Source organism: Staurois parvus, unplaced genomic scaffold (genome assembly GCF_062004578.1).
Source record: "Staurois parvus isolate SC_StPar_1 unplaced genomic scaffold, SC_StPar_1.0 ptg000056l, whole genome shotgun sequence".
Taxonomy (NCBI): Eukaryota; Metazoa; Chordata; class Amphibia; order Anura; family Ranidae; genus Staurois; species Staurois parvus.
Genome location: NW_028317852.1, coordinates 10,930,256 through 10,947,360, shown reverse-complemented (window position 1 = coordinate 10,947,360; position 17,105 = coordinate 10,930,256). Strand labels below are relative to the sequence as shown.

The 17,105-nt window shown below is 41.0% G+C and overlaps 1 protein-coding gene across 1 annotated transcript in view; it reads left to right on the top strand.

Annotated features, from left to right (window-relative positions):
* The window catches only part of PLXNA2 (plexin A2), a 502,290-nt gene that overhangs the window by 281,834 nt on the left and 203,351 nt on the right, over nt 1-17,105 (top strand). The window contains exons 8-9 of the mRNA XM_089668339.1: nt 4,301-4,397; nt 14,415-14,529. Coding sequence (XP_089524465.1) covers nt 4,301-4,397; nt 14,415-14,529 — 212 coding nt within the window. The remainder of the gene's footprint in view (nt 1-4,300; nt 4,398-14,414; nt 14,530-17,105) is intronic.

The following is a 17,105-nucleotide window of genomic DNA, read 5'->3' as shown; positions in this document are numbered from 1 at the left end:
AGCTGAGTATCACAGTCATTTTAAAGCTGCCTAATTGGTGCTTATTATGCTTGATTGCTGCTCGGTGACATCCACAGGTGTTTTCAATACCTGATGGAAAGCACCTGTATGAACCTCTGTTCTTCAGAGTGGTAGTCTTTAAGGGGTTGAATAATTGTGGCAATGAAGAAACCACATAAGAACCATTTACTACTGTATTACATAAACAATTGATGTCATTTTAGTTGCATTTGGGTAGTTACAACGTCCTTGTAGGATTTGATTCTGAATACAATTCCAAATGTACACTATAGTCCCTAAACCCCTTTACAGCATTGGGGGTTGAATAATTTTGGTCACAACTGTAACTCAACTATATACAAAAACACAATATGTGCAACCCAAAATACACTGTCATAAAATAAATCACGTAATACATAAACTAGTACTATGGTGTGTATTTCAGAGGAAAGAAAGGTATTCAGATAGAAATGTTGTTAAGGAGTCCAATAAATCACAGCAATACTAAGAGAAACTGAAAAAAAAAGGCAAATGGAGTAAGCTTCAAAAAAGAAGAGAGGAGGATAGAGAGGGAGAAGTAGGAAGAACTTGAAAAGTGCATTGTGGGGACAGAAGTATTCCAAGGTCACCTCGCTTTTGTCAACTGGGTCTGGGCGAGTGAGTTCAGTGGAGGTCACCATTAAAGAGGGCAGATGGAGAGGTAGGGTCAAAGTCCCTTAAGCCAGGTTTCAGTATCATCTAGTAGGTTATAGGAGTTGGAGATAAAAAGGTCATGAACATAAGTGAGCTTGGTACAGACAGAGGACAGATAAGGAGGAGAAAAGGTTTGTTCTTGGAGGTAGGGGAATAGAAATTATAGCGTGTGCACTGTAGCTACTGCCAGTAGAAAAAGGGTGCCAGTTGTGGGGGTGAAGGTTAGATACCAGATACGCCTTGTTTGGCCTTAGTTACAGTGCTGTCTGTACTTTGCCAGGACAGTTATGCAAAAAATTGATATTGCAAGATTGTGCTGCCCCTGGGTAAAGGTACCCTCCCTCAAAGGCATATACTGTATATGTGTATGGGGTAGAATATGTTTGTCAGTTATTCAATTAGGAACTGATAAAGGACAGATGGGTGCAACCACAAATTTTTTTACTCAAGACAAACCAAGGCCATAAAGGTAACATCAGCCCTCTCTGACTAAACAAAACAGGAAGGTATTCAATCTCTATAATATAGATATAAGTTAAACATAGGATAAGTTTCACACAGACAGCCAGTAAAGCAGAGGTTAATTCAGTGTACTGATGCAGGAAGAGTTTCATATTGGAAGAGTTCACACAGGCATCAAGTAGAGCAGAAGTTAATTCAGTACACAGAAGTTAACATGCTAATCAGTGAAATGTAGAACCTTAGAAATTGCACATGGCTATGCACTCTAGAAAATCCTACCTGTCCAAAAAGTAAATTTTTGTATGCATGTAATTTTGGTTTTTGAATTGTATGTCAAACAGCTTGTCATAAAATCCTGACACTATGCTGTTATAGTAAGAAAAAAGCAGTGTATACAGTATAGGGTATTTATTAATGAAATCTCTATTCCAAGCACCAGTATGTGGAATCTCATATGCTGGCTAGTGCCTGAACTCCTGTGCATGCACAGTGAAATACACTTCTACATATATTTCACTAAGACTTTTTTGGTTGGTAGGGTTTTCTACAGGCTCCTTAAAGAGAGTGTGCTTTTAAAATTCCAAAACATGGTCAAAATCTATCTATTCTGGGCATATAAGGGGCAAGCTGATCCACAGCATGATTTAAGTCAAAGCACGTATTCCCTGGTATCAAAGGAAAGAGGCAATGTGGGAAAATTTGTTTTCATTCTAGTATTTATTATATGAGAAGCATACAGTATCTATATGTTTAGCCAATTACATTTTTTCTCCATCTAAAGTATATTGGAAACCAACTCTATTTAGTCTTGGCGAGGGGGAAATTTATTAGAACCCCTGTCAGGTTTTATTGCTAAACAAAAATGGCAACTACTCCAATCAATTTAAAACCAAAACTACATTTGCAAATTTTGTATAACTAAAACCTTGCTTTTTAACACAAATTGTTAAACAATGTAATTTGTTTTCTTTGCTGGCTAGCTGGTAAATGCCATGTCTGTTTGGTCCCTGGGGTGATCCACCCCGTGTATTTGTCCCATTGGTACCAGGACTGAAATTGATGGAAAGTCTAAAATCCTTGTTCTGGAATAAAGGATGATTTTTCCTTATTTTGTAGAGATTTTCTCTTACTTCCTGTTGTCATTAGGAAATTTATTAAAGAGAAAATCCTCAATAGGACACAGACAGCAAAATGAACCTGATGGATCTGAACCTTTCCACACAATGGAAAACTTTGGTATGTGATATACTTTAGCACTGGAGTTGATTTACTAAAAGCAAGTAGGCTGTTCACTTTGCAAGGGAAGGCCAAGAGCTTAGTAAATTCAATAAAATTTCACTTTATAAAGAATACCCAATCAGATGGAAGGAAAAAAACACACAATTGGTTGATGGACGTCAACAGAGCTTCATTTCACCTACTAAGCTCTTCCTTTGTAATGTGCAAAGTCTCTTGCAAAGTGAATAGTCTATTTACCATTAGTAAATCAACTTCACTGGCTTTTGATATACCGTATTTTCCGGCGTATAAGACAACTTTTTACCCTTTGAAAATCTTCTCAAAAGTCGGGGGTCGTCTTATACGCCGGTATACGGCATACTGACACTTTTTATGGAAGGGACACTAAGTACAGGGGTGGGCAGGGGCTGCTGTCTCTTACCTGGATCCGGTCCCACGACGATCCGGTCCAGGAAGCGCGGCTGCTCCTTCGGTTTGGCCACTGGATGTTCGTGCGGCTGCTCGGCTCCGCCTCCTCACCGGTGATTGGCCGCCAGAACTGTAGCTCAGGAAAGGCACACAGGCGGCCAATCACCGGCGAGGGGGCGGAGCCGAGCGGCCCCATGAAAATCGAGTGCAGGAGCAGCAGGTAAGTGTGTAGTGTAGAGGTGCTGCTGCAACCACATATGCTGGCTGCAGCAGCACCATACTAGAACAGGGTCAGCAAGTGTAATTGGTGTCAGTGGGAGGAATAGTACCCCATCATTGGTGTCACTGATACCAATGGTGGAGCACTATTCCTCCCACTGACACCAATGATGGGGCACTATTCCTCCCACTGACACCAACGATGGGGCACTATTCCTCCCCCCCCACTGACACCAACGATGGGGCACTATCCCCCCCCCCCCACTGACACCAATGATGGGGCACTATTCCACCCCCCACTGACACCAATGATGGGACACCATTCCTCCCACTGACACCAATGTTGGGACACTATTCCTCCCACTGACACCAATGATGGGGCACTATTCCCCCCACTGATACTAATGATGGGGCACTATTCCTGCCACTGATACCAATGATGGGGCACTATTCCCCCCACTGATACTAATGATGGGGCACTATTCCCCCCACTGATACCAATGCTGGGGCACTATGCCTCCCACTGATACCAATGATGGGGCACTATTCCTCCCACTGATACCAATGATGGGGCACTATTCCTACCACTGATACCAATGATGGGGCACTATTCCTACCACTGATACCAATGATGGGGCACCTATTCCCCCCACTGATACCAATGATGGGGCACTATTCCTCCCACTGATACCAATGATGGGGCACTATTCCTGCCACTGATACCAATCATGGGGCACTATTCCTGCCACTGATACTAATGATGGGGTACTATTCCTGCCACTAATGCCAATGATGGGGCACTATTCCTGCCACTAATACCAATGATGGGGCACTATTCCTCCCACTGACACCGATGATGGGGCACTGTTCCTCCCACTGGTGTGCATTGGAAGAGGGGTAGTCTTATACGGCGAGTATAGCCCAAACTCTACATTTTAGCAGGAAAAGTAGGGGGTTGTCTTATACGCCCAGTCGTCTTATACGCCGGCAAATACGGTAGGTAAAAGTCTGCAATCTTAGATAAAGAACCTTTTGTATTCCTTCAGGTGACTTTACCTATTTTTCCTATACCTTTGCAGGTTGGCAGATGTTTCTTAGATACTGTATGTGCCTCTATTAAAATTCTCTAACTTTATGATGTTTACATGAAGACCAGCAGATGGGGAGAAATATATTCTAATCAAAGAACCCCAAAATATTACTAGATCTTGAATGTATGTCCGTGTATGCCTTTTTATGATATGGGTGCCATTGTAATTGTAGTCAATTTATCTTTTAGACTGGTATGGTGTAGAACTTCAGCTGATCTCCAAAGAGACTGGAAAGATTTTTGTGAGCACAGACTTCAAATTCTACAACTGCAGCGGTCATCAACTGTAAGAAACCTCTGTTATTCAAAAATTATAGTTTAAGTTGCATTCTTGTATAATTTTTAGAATTGTCCTGCCAGTCTGCTGAGTGTAAAATTAAAAATATTTTATATACAAACTCAGCTTGCTGGTCAGCTGAATGCTTGAACTTCATAATTTATTGCAAAGCATCATTTGGAAATGTTTATATTTATTTGATTGAACTGGGAGTACCTGGACACTCTAGCTCAATAGCTTTGCACACCTAAGGTGGGCTGTACTTACACCTTTTATGCTATATTTACACCTTTGTGAGCATTATGGGCCCTGAACACGATTTAACCCACAAAAATTGTACCTGCACCTCTTTTAGCCAACACAGCACACTGCAAAACACAATGGGGGAGATTTACTAAAACAGGAGAGTTCAAAATCTAGTGCAACTCTGCATAGAAACCTGTCAGCTTTCATTTTTGTTTGTCAAAGCTTAATTGAACAAGCTGAAATTTGAAGCTGATAGGCTACCATGCACGGTTGCACCAGATTTTGCACTCTCCAGTTTTAGTAAACCAACCCCTATGCACTAACTTGTATGCATTGTGATGCACTGAAGGCCAGGGCATATGTCAACACAGAATACAGTATGTTCTTTGGTGTGCCATTCTGAATGAATGGCAACATACCATAACACACCTATACCACATGTTGTGGCATGTGCATCATAACACACATCACAGAATGTGCAAGGGCATGCATAGATAGTTGTGAAGGGAGCCTTTAACAGCAGCATGTTTCCTCATTTGCATTTGTTCCAGTTTTGGCAGCAACTATGCAGGAAAGAGGCCCTAAGTTACATCAAAACAAATTGTTTGTAGCACAGAAGCCTGGCTCAGGTGTTTGCATATTTGTTCACGTTCCTTTCCTTGTTAGTTTCTATGATGCTCAGACCCAGCATCTTGGTAGTTACCGTCTCCATGTTTGCAGACCCACTCATGAGCAGTGCACTCTCTCTTCCCCTATTGCAGAAGTGGCTTATTTTTTTATAGGATAAGTTTACCTTTTTAATTAAATAATAAATGCACATATTTTTGCAGGTAAAAAAAAAATGTGCATTTATTATTTTTTTTACTTGGAGCCTGTAAAGCATTGTACTTACTATTAGCAGATCGTGGGTGCCATGCAGGACTCCTGCAGACTTGTCAGTGTATCAGTCTGCTCGCACCTCGTATAGGCAGGCAGGTACACACTGACAGGAAGAGAGAATGAACTTCCTGAGCGCTTAACAGTGCTGTGGTAGTCCATTGAGTACTACAAGCCAACAGCCACAAAGGCTGTTTTTCCATTTTGCAGAACACTCTTTAGATTGTGTCAGCGAGCGAGGGGAGAAAATCCCCCCGCTCGCTGTCAAAATAGGGACTCAGAGGGTGCAGGGGCCGTTGAAATTATAACATGACACATGTTACACCCTGAATATGGGTATAACATGTAGCATGTTACAAAAGGTGAAGTTATCCTTCAAAGCTGGACAATTAGTCTTTTCTGCTGGTGCTACTTTTCTACATTGTCACTTTATTAAAAAGGTCTGCCAGAGGTGAACTTAGCCTTTAGGCTCATTCACACCAGCAAGCTTTGCTTTTTGTCTTGTTAGAACTTTATTAAAATGTAACAAGTGACAATTCATTAAGTCCTATTTGTCTTGTAGTGTTGTGATGCAGCATATACCACTGCATCCCCCTCAAGTTTGGCTGTCGGCCTGTATTGCGCTAGAACTGTGTTGGTGCTCACCTGCACCTGGTGTCATTGAGCCCTTAATGTTTGTGTATATCTTTTATGGGTAAATTATTATTCCTACAACTTTATACTGTATAGTGACAACATCCCTAATCTCACTTTATGGAATTAACAATATTGACAATGACATATTGACATATGCAAATGCATAACATATTTAACAGCAGCTGTTAAGTATTAGTGAGTAATGATTCTGAAAAAACCCTTATGATATTATTGTGGTATCAAAATGTGGAAAATGGCTTTGGTTGAGCCTTTATTTATTGAACACTTGCTAATTCTATTTAGGATTATACTTAAATGAATCGTATTATTACAGTGGGAAAAGCCAATCTTTCAGGTGCAGGCATACAAATTTGTTCACTCTCAGAAAGACTTACAGTGTGTAGATTATGTGAAATATATATATACACACACACACTATATTGCCAAAAGTAATGGGACACCTGACTTTGCACGCACATGAACTGTAATGGCATCCCAGTCTCAGTCCGTAGGGTTCATTATTGAATTGGCCCACCTTTTGTAGCTATAACAGCTTCAACTCTTCTGGGAAGGCTGTCCAAAAGGTTTAGGAGTGTATCTATGGGAATGTTTGACCATTTTTCCAGAAGCGAATTTGTGAGGTCAGGCACTGATGTCGGACGAGAAGGCCTGGCTCGCAGTCTCAGTTCTAATTCATCCCAAAGGGGTTCTATCGGGTTGAGGTCAGGACTGTGTGCAGGCCAGTCAAGTTCCTCTACCACAAACTCACTTATCCATGTCTTTATGGACCTTGCTTTGTGCACTGGTGCGCTGTCATGTTGGAACAGGAAGGGGCCACCCCAAACTGTTCCCACAAAGTTGGGAGCATGAAATTGTCCAAAATGCCTTGGTATGCTGATGCCTTAAGATTTCCTTTCACTGGAACTAAGGGGCCAAGCCCAACCCCTAAAAAACAACCCCCACGCCATATTCCCCCCTCCACCAAACTTTAAACTTGGCACAATGCAGTTAGGCAAGTACTGTTCTGCTGGCAACTGCCAAACCCAGACATGTCTATTGGATTTCCAGACAGAGAAGCGTGATTTGTCACCAAAATTATGGCTGGACTGGCTGGGGCTTGCTGGCCTCCTTCTCCCTTGTGGCTCAGAGGGGAGGGTCAATTGCTGCAGAGACTCTGAGCTAGGCAGCTGATCGAGTTTCAGGCTACCTCATTCACTGCAGCAGGAGGTGTGAGTGGCCGGGACTTCCTGGTTGCTAGGCAGAGGTTCGGAAGCTTTCAGCTCCTCTCTGAGGCTTCTGGGCGGGAGATTTAAATCCAGCTTCCTTCCCTGCTCCTGTCAGCTGTTGAGACTTCCACAGACCTGCAGCCTCCTGATCTTTTTCTGCTGGCTTCAAGCTCCAACTGCCCCTGTGAGTCTATGGATCCTTCTGAGGTACTGTCAGTTTCAGCTTCTTCCTTTGCAGTGTTTTTCATATGTTCTCTTTTATTTTGGTTTCTTTAGTGCCATCATGAGTTCCTCCACGCCCAGAGCACTGAAGCAAACTTCTGAAAGGCTATTTATTTTATTTATTTATTTTGTGTGTTCTTCTCTAGTAAGAACAAGTGTGTGTTTTTTTAATCATTATTTGAGCTCTGGCAACTTTTTTAAAAAAGAGTGCATCCTCTCTTGGACAGGAAGAAGAGCCCAACATGGCGCCGGTCAATGTGCCTTCTCTAGTTGCTCACGAAAAGGCACCAGGAGGTTCTGGGAAGAAAAGTCACCCACAAATCGAGAATTTTTCACAGGAGGAGAGCAAACCAGCGACGTGAAGGCGCGGACTCCTCCTCTCAAGAGGCTTCTCCATCCCGCATGCAAGAGAATTTGTGCTGGGCCTGTTCAGCGCTCCCTAAAAAATTGGGGTGTGCTTCTTGTTTTAAAGATGCAGTGCAAGATAAAGAAGCAGAATCTCGGGAAGTTAAATCCTATATTAAAGATGCAGTTTGCAGGCTTTTCGGAAGATCACAGAAAACATTAAGAAGATATTCCTTGGATGAAATTTCACTGTCTCCAGTGTCAGCTTCGCATCATGAAGGAAATTCAGATTCTGATTCCTCGGGGTCAGATTCGGTTTCTGAGACACACTCTTTCGACTTTACGCAAGTTTCAACTTTGGTGAATGTGGTTAAACAAGCCATTGTCTGGGAGGATGAAGAAGCCTCTTCTCCAAGAAAGCAGAGAAATATTATCCCAAACTAAAAAGAGAGTTCCCTGCTTTACTTTTGATTTTCAAAGTCAGGGAAATAATTGAGGAAGAATGGGTGAAGCCCAACCCAAACATGTACAACACAAAATAGGGGAGCTAAACTATATCCTTTTAAAACAAAGGACTCTCAGCTTTGGGATACACTCCCCAAGGTGGATGCAGCATTGCAGAGGCTGGCAAGGCATGTTACACTACCTCTCGAGGATTCTGTTTCCTTTAGAGACCCCATGGACCAGAAAGTTGATACAGACCTCAAAATAGTTTTTTCGCTGGCGGGAGTGGCATGTAAGCCAGCTGTGGCTTTGACATCTGTGGCAAAAGCTCTTGGGGTTTGGATTTCTGATTTGGCTTCAGTCTCAGATAGAGGAGTGCAGAGGTCTGGTTCTTCACCATTGCTACTTTTACAACTTGCAGCAGATTTTATCACAGAAATGGCAGTCAACCAAGTACGTATGGCAGCCAATCTCATGGCTCATTCAGTGACAGCACGCAGAGCTCTGTGGTTAAAGCACCAGTCTGTTGATAATGCATCGAAACAGGGCCTTTGCTATCTTCCCTTCGGGGGGGAATATACTATTTGGAAAGACCATTCACAGAGGCCATTCACAGATTCTCAGGGGGCAAGTCAGGATTATTGCCCCAGGAGAGAAGAAGGCAGCACCATTCCTTTAGTACAAATAAGAAATCGAAAGATCAGTTTAAAGACACAAAGTCTTACAGACCTGGACAGAAGTATTTCAGACTCCCCTGGAGGTCCAGTCAGTCCTCCTTCACTAAAGGACCCAAGTCCAAGGCAGGGCAGATTGCCAAGCCCACAGAGAAGAGCTTCTGAAGGTTTGCCCCGTCAAACACCTCAAGCAGGGGCAAGATTGGCCCATTTCAGGGATGTTTGGACGGAATCGGTGACGGACGAATGCGTTTTGGATGTTATTCAAAGAGGATATTGGATCAAATTTTCCAGCAAACCTCTGCAGGTTCATTTTGTGGAAACCAGAATCCCCTCTTCCCAGGAAAAGGCTGCTTATTTGTACAATTATGTAGAAGAATTTTTGGCCACCAAAGCCATTTTTCCAGTATCGGCTTAGGAGAGAGGTATGGGGGTATACTCCCCCTTATTTCTTGTACTAAAGGCATAAGGCGGGTTCAGACCAGTATTAGATCTGAAAGATCTGAATTCCTTCATAAAACCTCCAGCTTTCAGGATGGAATCGCTGGACACAATTATCGCAACAGTAAGAGACAACTATTGGATGTCATCGGTAGACTTGGCAGATGAGTATCTTCATGTGCCCGTGGACCCAAGTCACCATCACTTTTTTAAGATTTGTCGCCAGGGGTGCTCATTTTCAGTTTTTGTGCCTCCCTTTTGGACTGTGTGCAGCTCCAAAAACATTTTCAAAGATTTTGTCAGTAGTTATTGTACTGTTAAGGACCAAGGGTGTTCAGATCTTCCATTATTTGGACGATATTTTCATTTTAGGAGGCGCAAAACAGGAGGTGGAGAAGCACGTTTCCCTAAATTGCAACAACAAAACAGCAGTAGCCTATGTGGTCTGTCATGGGGGCACAAAAACCTTGAACCCTCTGAGGATCACGGTTTAAATTTGTCTCTGGTCAGAACATCATCTGACATCCATAACAGCGGCATATCTTCCCGGGTCCAAGAATACCATAGCAGATTCTCTAAGTCGGAAATTTTTCAACCACAACAAGTGGTCGCTCAGTATGAGATTTTTCCAGGCAGTCTTCAGCCAATGGGGGACACCGGTGATAGATTTGATGGCCTCAGCTGTGAGCATAGTTACATAGTTAGTCTGGCTGAAAAAAGACAAAAGTCCATTCATTTCAACCATTAAAAAAATAAAAAATAAAAAAAAGTTATAATCTATACCCACAGTTGATCCAGAGGAAGGCAAAAAAACCCAGCAAAGCATGGGTTCCTCGATACTTCTCACGTTTTCGAGTACCTTCTTTTTCTCCCAAAGTGTCCACATCTTTCCACTTGAATTGGGAGTCTGTATTTACATCCTTTATTCCTGAGGAAACAGAAGAAGAATGGAAAAAGCTAGATCTAGTTTAATCTCTTACAGTCTACCTAGTGGCCACCAAACATGTCAGAAAAGTGGATAATTACTTTGTCTACCCTTCAGGCCCAAGAAGAGGGCAGGCAATGCCTGCTAGGGTTTTCTTAGCCTACATTGTTAGAATTATACAATCGGCTTATAAATTCTTGAACCTTCCTCCTCCTGAAGAAGTAAGAGATCATTCAACCTGGGGCATGGCGGGGTCATGGGCTTCTTATTTGAAGGTCTCGGCAGAGGTGGTTTGCAGGATGGATGTATCTTTGAGGGATTCTGATCGCTTTGGGGCTGCAGTTATTTTTTCAGTTGTGAACTATTAAATGTCTGTGTGTTTAGCAGTACTTTTATGGTCCCAGTATCTTTTTTTTTTTTTGTTTTTCCTCCCATCTGGGCCATGTCATTGCTAATTATTTTCCATAATAGGCTGATGTGAGGAGGTCCAGGAATACGGAAAATTGTTATTATACTTAACGTAATTCCCTTTCCTGGACCCTCCTCACATCAGCCTGAGTCTCCCACCCTTCATTTCCGTCACGAGGTTTGTGCTGGAACACCTGTGGGGGGATTAGCTTAGATTTATGGGCTAGTTATGGGTTGTCCTGGAGGGGTCAGGAGGGCAGAGCTGACCCGTAGTAGGCTGATGTGAGGAGGGCCCAGGAAAAGAGAATTAAAGGTAAGTATGATAACAATTTTCTGTAATATATATATATATATATATATATATATATATTATAAATGTATAAATTATGGTAGATTTCCTGATACGTTAAAACATTAAAACTTCACAACAGATAATTACAATTTATATCAGCATTGAAGCTGTAAAATACAGTCTTAAAATATTCTATGTAATCTGCCTTTTCATTGGGTTTGACCTAAAAAAGTGTGAAGCGAAGTGGATTAAAATCAACATACACATTCATTCATGTGTATAGATATTGAGAAAAATAGAGTATCTCTTAGTCTTCAATTGGATTTTTGAAGTAAACTAAGTTAATTTACTGCACTAAACCTCATTTCACAGTTTAGTAAATCAGGCTTACTCTGTTCACTGCTATCTCGCCATTGCAAAATGGTCAAATTATGCATCCTTCTGTAACAATCAGGATCAAGGTCTTCATACTCTTGTTTTTTTCCATAGAGCTACCACAATAAAATATGTATGCTGTGGGTTACTGTACTATGTAGGCCTAACCCCCCCCCCCCCCCCCACTACTACATATGCCTACTTGTACTTACCTCTAATCAGCAGACAACCTGATTGAAGAGTTATGACCTATGCTGGCTGTGCTCTTGTCCTCTTCTGAACTGGTGGGGCTGTGAAGTAGAACAATTCTCTGAGGAGAATTGGAGCCCAGACTTGTTTGCCAACTGATTTAAGTAAAAAGGGTAGAGGTAGCTTCTGTGGAAGGGAGAGGGGAAGTTCTTTAACTTGGGTTGTTTAAAAGTATATTTATCCTTTTGCAGCTAAATATATACAAATCATAGAAATTGTGTGGTTATTGTGAGTTGTTTCTTAATTGCGGTGTATTTATTGTAATGCACTACCAAAAGTGGGCCCCTTCAGGCACCAGTAAAACTTGAGCGCTTTTCAGCTGAAAGCTTGACGCTCAGAAATGCTCAAGAAGGAAAATCTGTTTCATTTCAATGGCCCCTTTTTTCACATTTGAGCATTTCATCGCCTGTAGCAAAACACCTGTTGCTCAAAAAAGTACATGCGCTATTTGTCAGGCAGATTTGAGTGTTTTTTTCCCATAGACTTGAATGGAAAACACCTGAACAGCAAGACATGAGCGTTATTTCAAGCGTTTTCAGCTCAAACAGCAGCTCCCCTCCCCTTATAAACACACGTCTTATGATCAGAATGGAGGAGAGTCTGCTTCTGGAAGTTGAGTCTTTAATTGTTCTCATTCGTGGCCACCCCTGCATCTATGATCCCAGTGATCCTCGTTATAAGAGGCAGGCAACAACCACCAGAGCCTGGGAGGAAGTGGGACAAAGCTTGCTGCCACACTGGAACAGCTACACTGCTCCCCTGATCAAGGAGAAAGGTACAGAACTTCTGTGTATAGCAGCCATGTGCTTGATTATGGTTTTCCTATTGTATGTGCCTGGGGCACAGCTACACAGGTTTCTATTGGCCACAGCAAAAACCTAAATGAAAAAAACGCCTTTAAAAACATCTATAATATTTTCAAATCTGCTAAAAAAAACACCTGAAAAATGCACTTGAAAAAATGCCTGAAAACGCTCAGCTCAGTGTGAATGTAGCCTTACTGAACAGTGAAATTCTGGATCCTAAAAATATACTAGTCGTATGCATGTACAGAGTTTAGGCTAATGAATGTAACCTATAGCACATTATACGAAGAGCAGCTATTTGGGGTGCAAAGTGTTTGCTTAGTGCATGTTGCAGTGATCCACTGCAACATAAAGCAAAATAATCCAAAGCACAATTATCTTCTTATGTGTGGTACAAAAGAGCATATGGTGTGCTGTTGTCTGCAATATGCAGTGCTCCAGAGTATGTACCATAAAGCACAGCTTACAGATTGCAGCAGTTCAAAGTATGTCACATGCAGCAGAGCATGCAAATTGCAGTGATCCAGGGTATGTTATATGCAGCATGCAGTATAGAATGTAGCTGAGATAATTGATCTCACTGATCAGTTACTGGTGAGACAACAAAAGACTCTCTCTTAGTCCCATGCCACTGACTCTGCTGAGTGATGAAAAAATGCAGGCAATATGGCTGCAAATGAATAACCTGGGTGTCTCTGACTGGGAGCACAAACCTTGCCTGGATCTAGCAACATCCATGGTTTTAGGCAGTGTGGTGCAGCCATGTAAAGGTGATAGGTTTCCATGAAAACTGCACTCCATTGCCATACAAAATCTATCCTAGGTGATGTGACAATAGGCAAGTGCCTCTGTAATACAATTTTTTTAGGTTTAAATATCCCTCATTCTTCTTAAGGTTCATAACTGCAGAAGATTTTGTGTAATTTTAATGATTGCAGGTACGGAGCCAGAGCAAAGACTGATGTGTTATATGATGCATTTAAATCAGGTATTTTGATATTTTTTGGTATAAATAGTGAGCTTGTATTGACAGATGATACTTGCTACAAGTGTGTAACTCGATATATTTAAAGCTAATATATGTATGCTTAATGTATGTCAACGTGATGCAGTGTTTATGCTGCTAGAGTCTTTCTTGGTTACAGGAAACCTGTACTGTTTATGCTCCACCATGTTCAGTGTATATGCAGAGGAAGTCGCTGTTTATACTGGTTGGCTGGTTCTAGAGATATTCTTTTTTTTTACTACAAACATTTATGCCTTGAATGAAGTACTAAATCTGGATAGTTAAATCAAAAAATCACAGTGCAAGGATAAGACTTAGACCATAGATTGGTTTATTTGCCATTTGCTGCTAAATGTTTTGATGGATTTGTCACAGAAATCTAAACAGATTCCCCTGTCATCCAGTCACGGGTGGTCTCTTTGTATACTGAATCATCTGTCTTTCTATCAGTATATGAATCTGTCATTTATGCCTCTCAAAATAAAGTAATTTTATTTCCCACTATGTTTTGTCACTGATTTTGTGAATATGTTTAACGTTAAAGGATTACAAGAAAAGTATAGTGTCTTTTCAGGCTAGATGTATTTTGAGTTACTACTTACCTTATTATAATTTTGTGAAATGTGTGATTCTACATTTCTGCCATTCCATATTTCTATTACTGTATTAAATGTTGATAATATTGTATTTAAGCGTAGATTAAACATTAGCAGTACAATAGGTAAACAAGCACAATGACTGTTTAAATTGCTATAAATATTGAAATACCATATTGTCTGTACAGGGAAATGATTGTTTTTAACGAGTCAAGCATTTAACTAGCCCTGAGTGATGTTTTTTTCTGTTTTCTACAAGGTGCTTGTCTTGTGTGAATAGTGCATTTCGCTGCCACTGGTGCAAATACCGCAACCTCTGCACTCATGATCCAACTACGTGCTCCTTTCAGGAAGGCCGCGTCAACATCTCTGAGGTATTGTACTGTACACCTTTTTTTTCTAGAAAGATCTGTTAGCTTGTAAGCACAAATATTGGTCTCCTTAAGAAGACCCTGAAAAACATTTTCACTAATCTCTGTACGGTAACAGAAAAATGCCCCCTGTCCATTTACCAACAGGGGTTGGGTTGGTTTTGTTGTGTAGCCCCCCCAGACCTCTATTGATGTGTTGGTGTTCTATCAGGTGCTCTTGCATTCTATTTCAGCTAGTGATACCAAGTGGCTACATAGCTCTCCACCATTACATTGCATGCCTAATGTTATGGTTACAATTAGGAACAACTGGCCAACGCTTAAGCTTGCAGACTTTCATTACCATAAAGGTGATTGACACTGCTGTGAACTGATCCAATTCTTATATTTTTTTTCGCTACAAATTTTGACTTGGTACCAGCACTGCCAAGTTTGTTGTCATCATCTTCACAGACATAAATCGTCTAAGTGTATTGTCTACATGTCAAGGAGCCAGGCAGGTATTCTATATGCATGTTTAGTGCTTGAATGTGCACAATGCACAGAGAAAGCAGAAAGCATCATACACTAGCTTTACAAATTTTCAGATGTGCACATAATACATTTTTTCTATAGCTTCTGTGTAGATTTGGATTGTAGTGGAACATCCCGTAGGATATACAGACAGTGCTATTTCTCTTGCAGCAGATGCATATCAAAGAGTCTTTAAAGGTATATATTAGTCCTCCAAAAAGAGAACTTTAAGTGCTGAAAATTGGCCTGGGCGGGAAGGGGGTAAAAGTGCCCGGTAGGCAAGTGGTTAAAGTGGTAGTAAACTTTGAACCTAAAAAAAAAAAAATTTCCCCCTGCAAGATAAAGGCATAATGTGCTAGTATGCATTGCATACTAGCACATTATGAGAGACTTTCCTCCAGTGGCATTCTGTCACCATTGCAGAGACTTCCATCTTCATCCAGACTTCCTTCCGGGTTTGCAGGCTGTGGCTGCTTGAATGGCCAAGCTGCGATAATGTTATGAGTCACAGCCATGGCACAGAGCTCTGAAAGAACAACACGGGTATGCTGTTCCATGAAAGCAAATGCGCTGGTGGATGCCACACAAGCGAATATCTCCTATACCGTGCTCCTTTAGGAGATATTTATTTAACCTACAGGAAAGGTTTATTAGAAGCTTCCCTGTAGTATAAATAGCGTTCCTTGAAAAGAATATATTGTAGATAAACAGGTGGACCCAGAGTGGAGCCTTCTATTTGAACACTGGTTTACAATTTTTAAAGCAGAATTCAAACTTGGAAATCATTTGTAATGCTCTTATTTTACTATGAATATTATAAAGTAAAGTTGTAATCCAGGACAAGTTTTGGAATAGAACAATATACAGGAATTGTTCTATTTCAAAATAATATATCATTACTGCATACAGTGAATATCTTTAACAAGTGGTGTTTGTTCAGTTGTCTGTGAACTATAGAAAACTAGACATTTTATTGATAACATAGTTATCATGCAGTAGCTTCGTGGATCATATACAGTTGTGTTCAAAATAATAGCAGTGTGTTGAAAAAAGTGAATAAAGCTCAAAATCCCTCTAATAGCTTTTATTACCATACACACACATGCATTGGGAACACTACACATTCTATTCCAAATCAAAACATGAAGAAAAATATATCAAATTTGTGTTGTTCCTCTAAAAAAATTGAAGAAAAGTGAATATTAGACTGTTCAAAAAAATAGCAATGTTTGTATTCTTCTTTACAAACTCAAACATTCACTATATAAACTGAAAAATGTTTGAAGATTTTGCTTTCCTTTGAATCACTTAATTAATATTTAGTTGTATAAGCACTGTTTCTGAGAACTGCTGTACATCTGTGTTGCATGGAGTCAACCAACTTCTGGCACCTGTGAACAGGTATTCCAGCCCAGGATGATTGGACTACATTCCACAGTTCTTCTCTATTTCTTGGTTTTTCCTCAGAAACTGCATTTTTGATGTCACCCCACAAGTTTTCTATTAAGATCCGGAGATTGGGCTGGCCACTCCATAACGTCAATCTTGTTGGTCTGGAACCAAGATGTTGCACGTTTACTGGTGTGTTTGGGGTCGTTGTCTTGTTGGAACACCCATTTCAAGGGCATTTCCTCTTCAGCATAAGGCAGCATGACCTCCTCAAGTATTCTGATTATGCAAACTGATCCAGGATCCCTGGTATGCGATAAATAGGCCCAACACCGTAGAGAAAATTGCGCAACCATGCTTCACTGTCTTCACAGTGTACTGTGGCTTGAATTCAGTGTTTGGGGGTCATCTGACAAACTGTCTCTGGCCACTAGACCCAAAAAGAACAATCTTACTTTCATCAGTCCACAAAATGTTGCGCCATTTCTCTTTAGGCCAGTCAATGTGCTCTTTGGCAAATTGTAACCTCTTCAGCACGTCTTTTTTTCAACAATGGAACTTTGCGTTGGCTTCTTGCAGATAGCTTGGCTTCACATAGGCGTCTTCTAATTGTAACAGTACTCACAGGTAACTTTAGACCTTCTTTGATCTTCCTGGAGCTGATTGTTGGCTGAGAT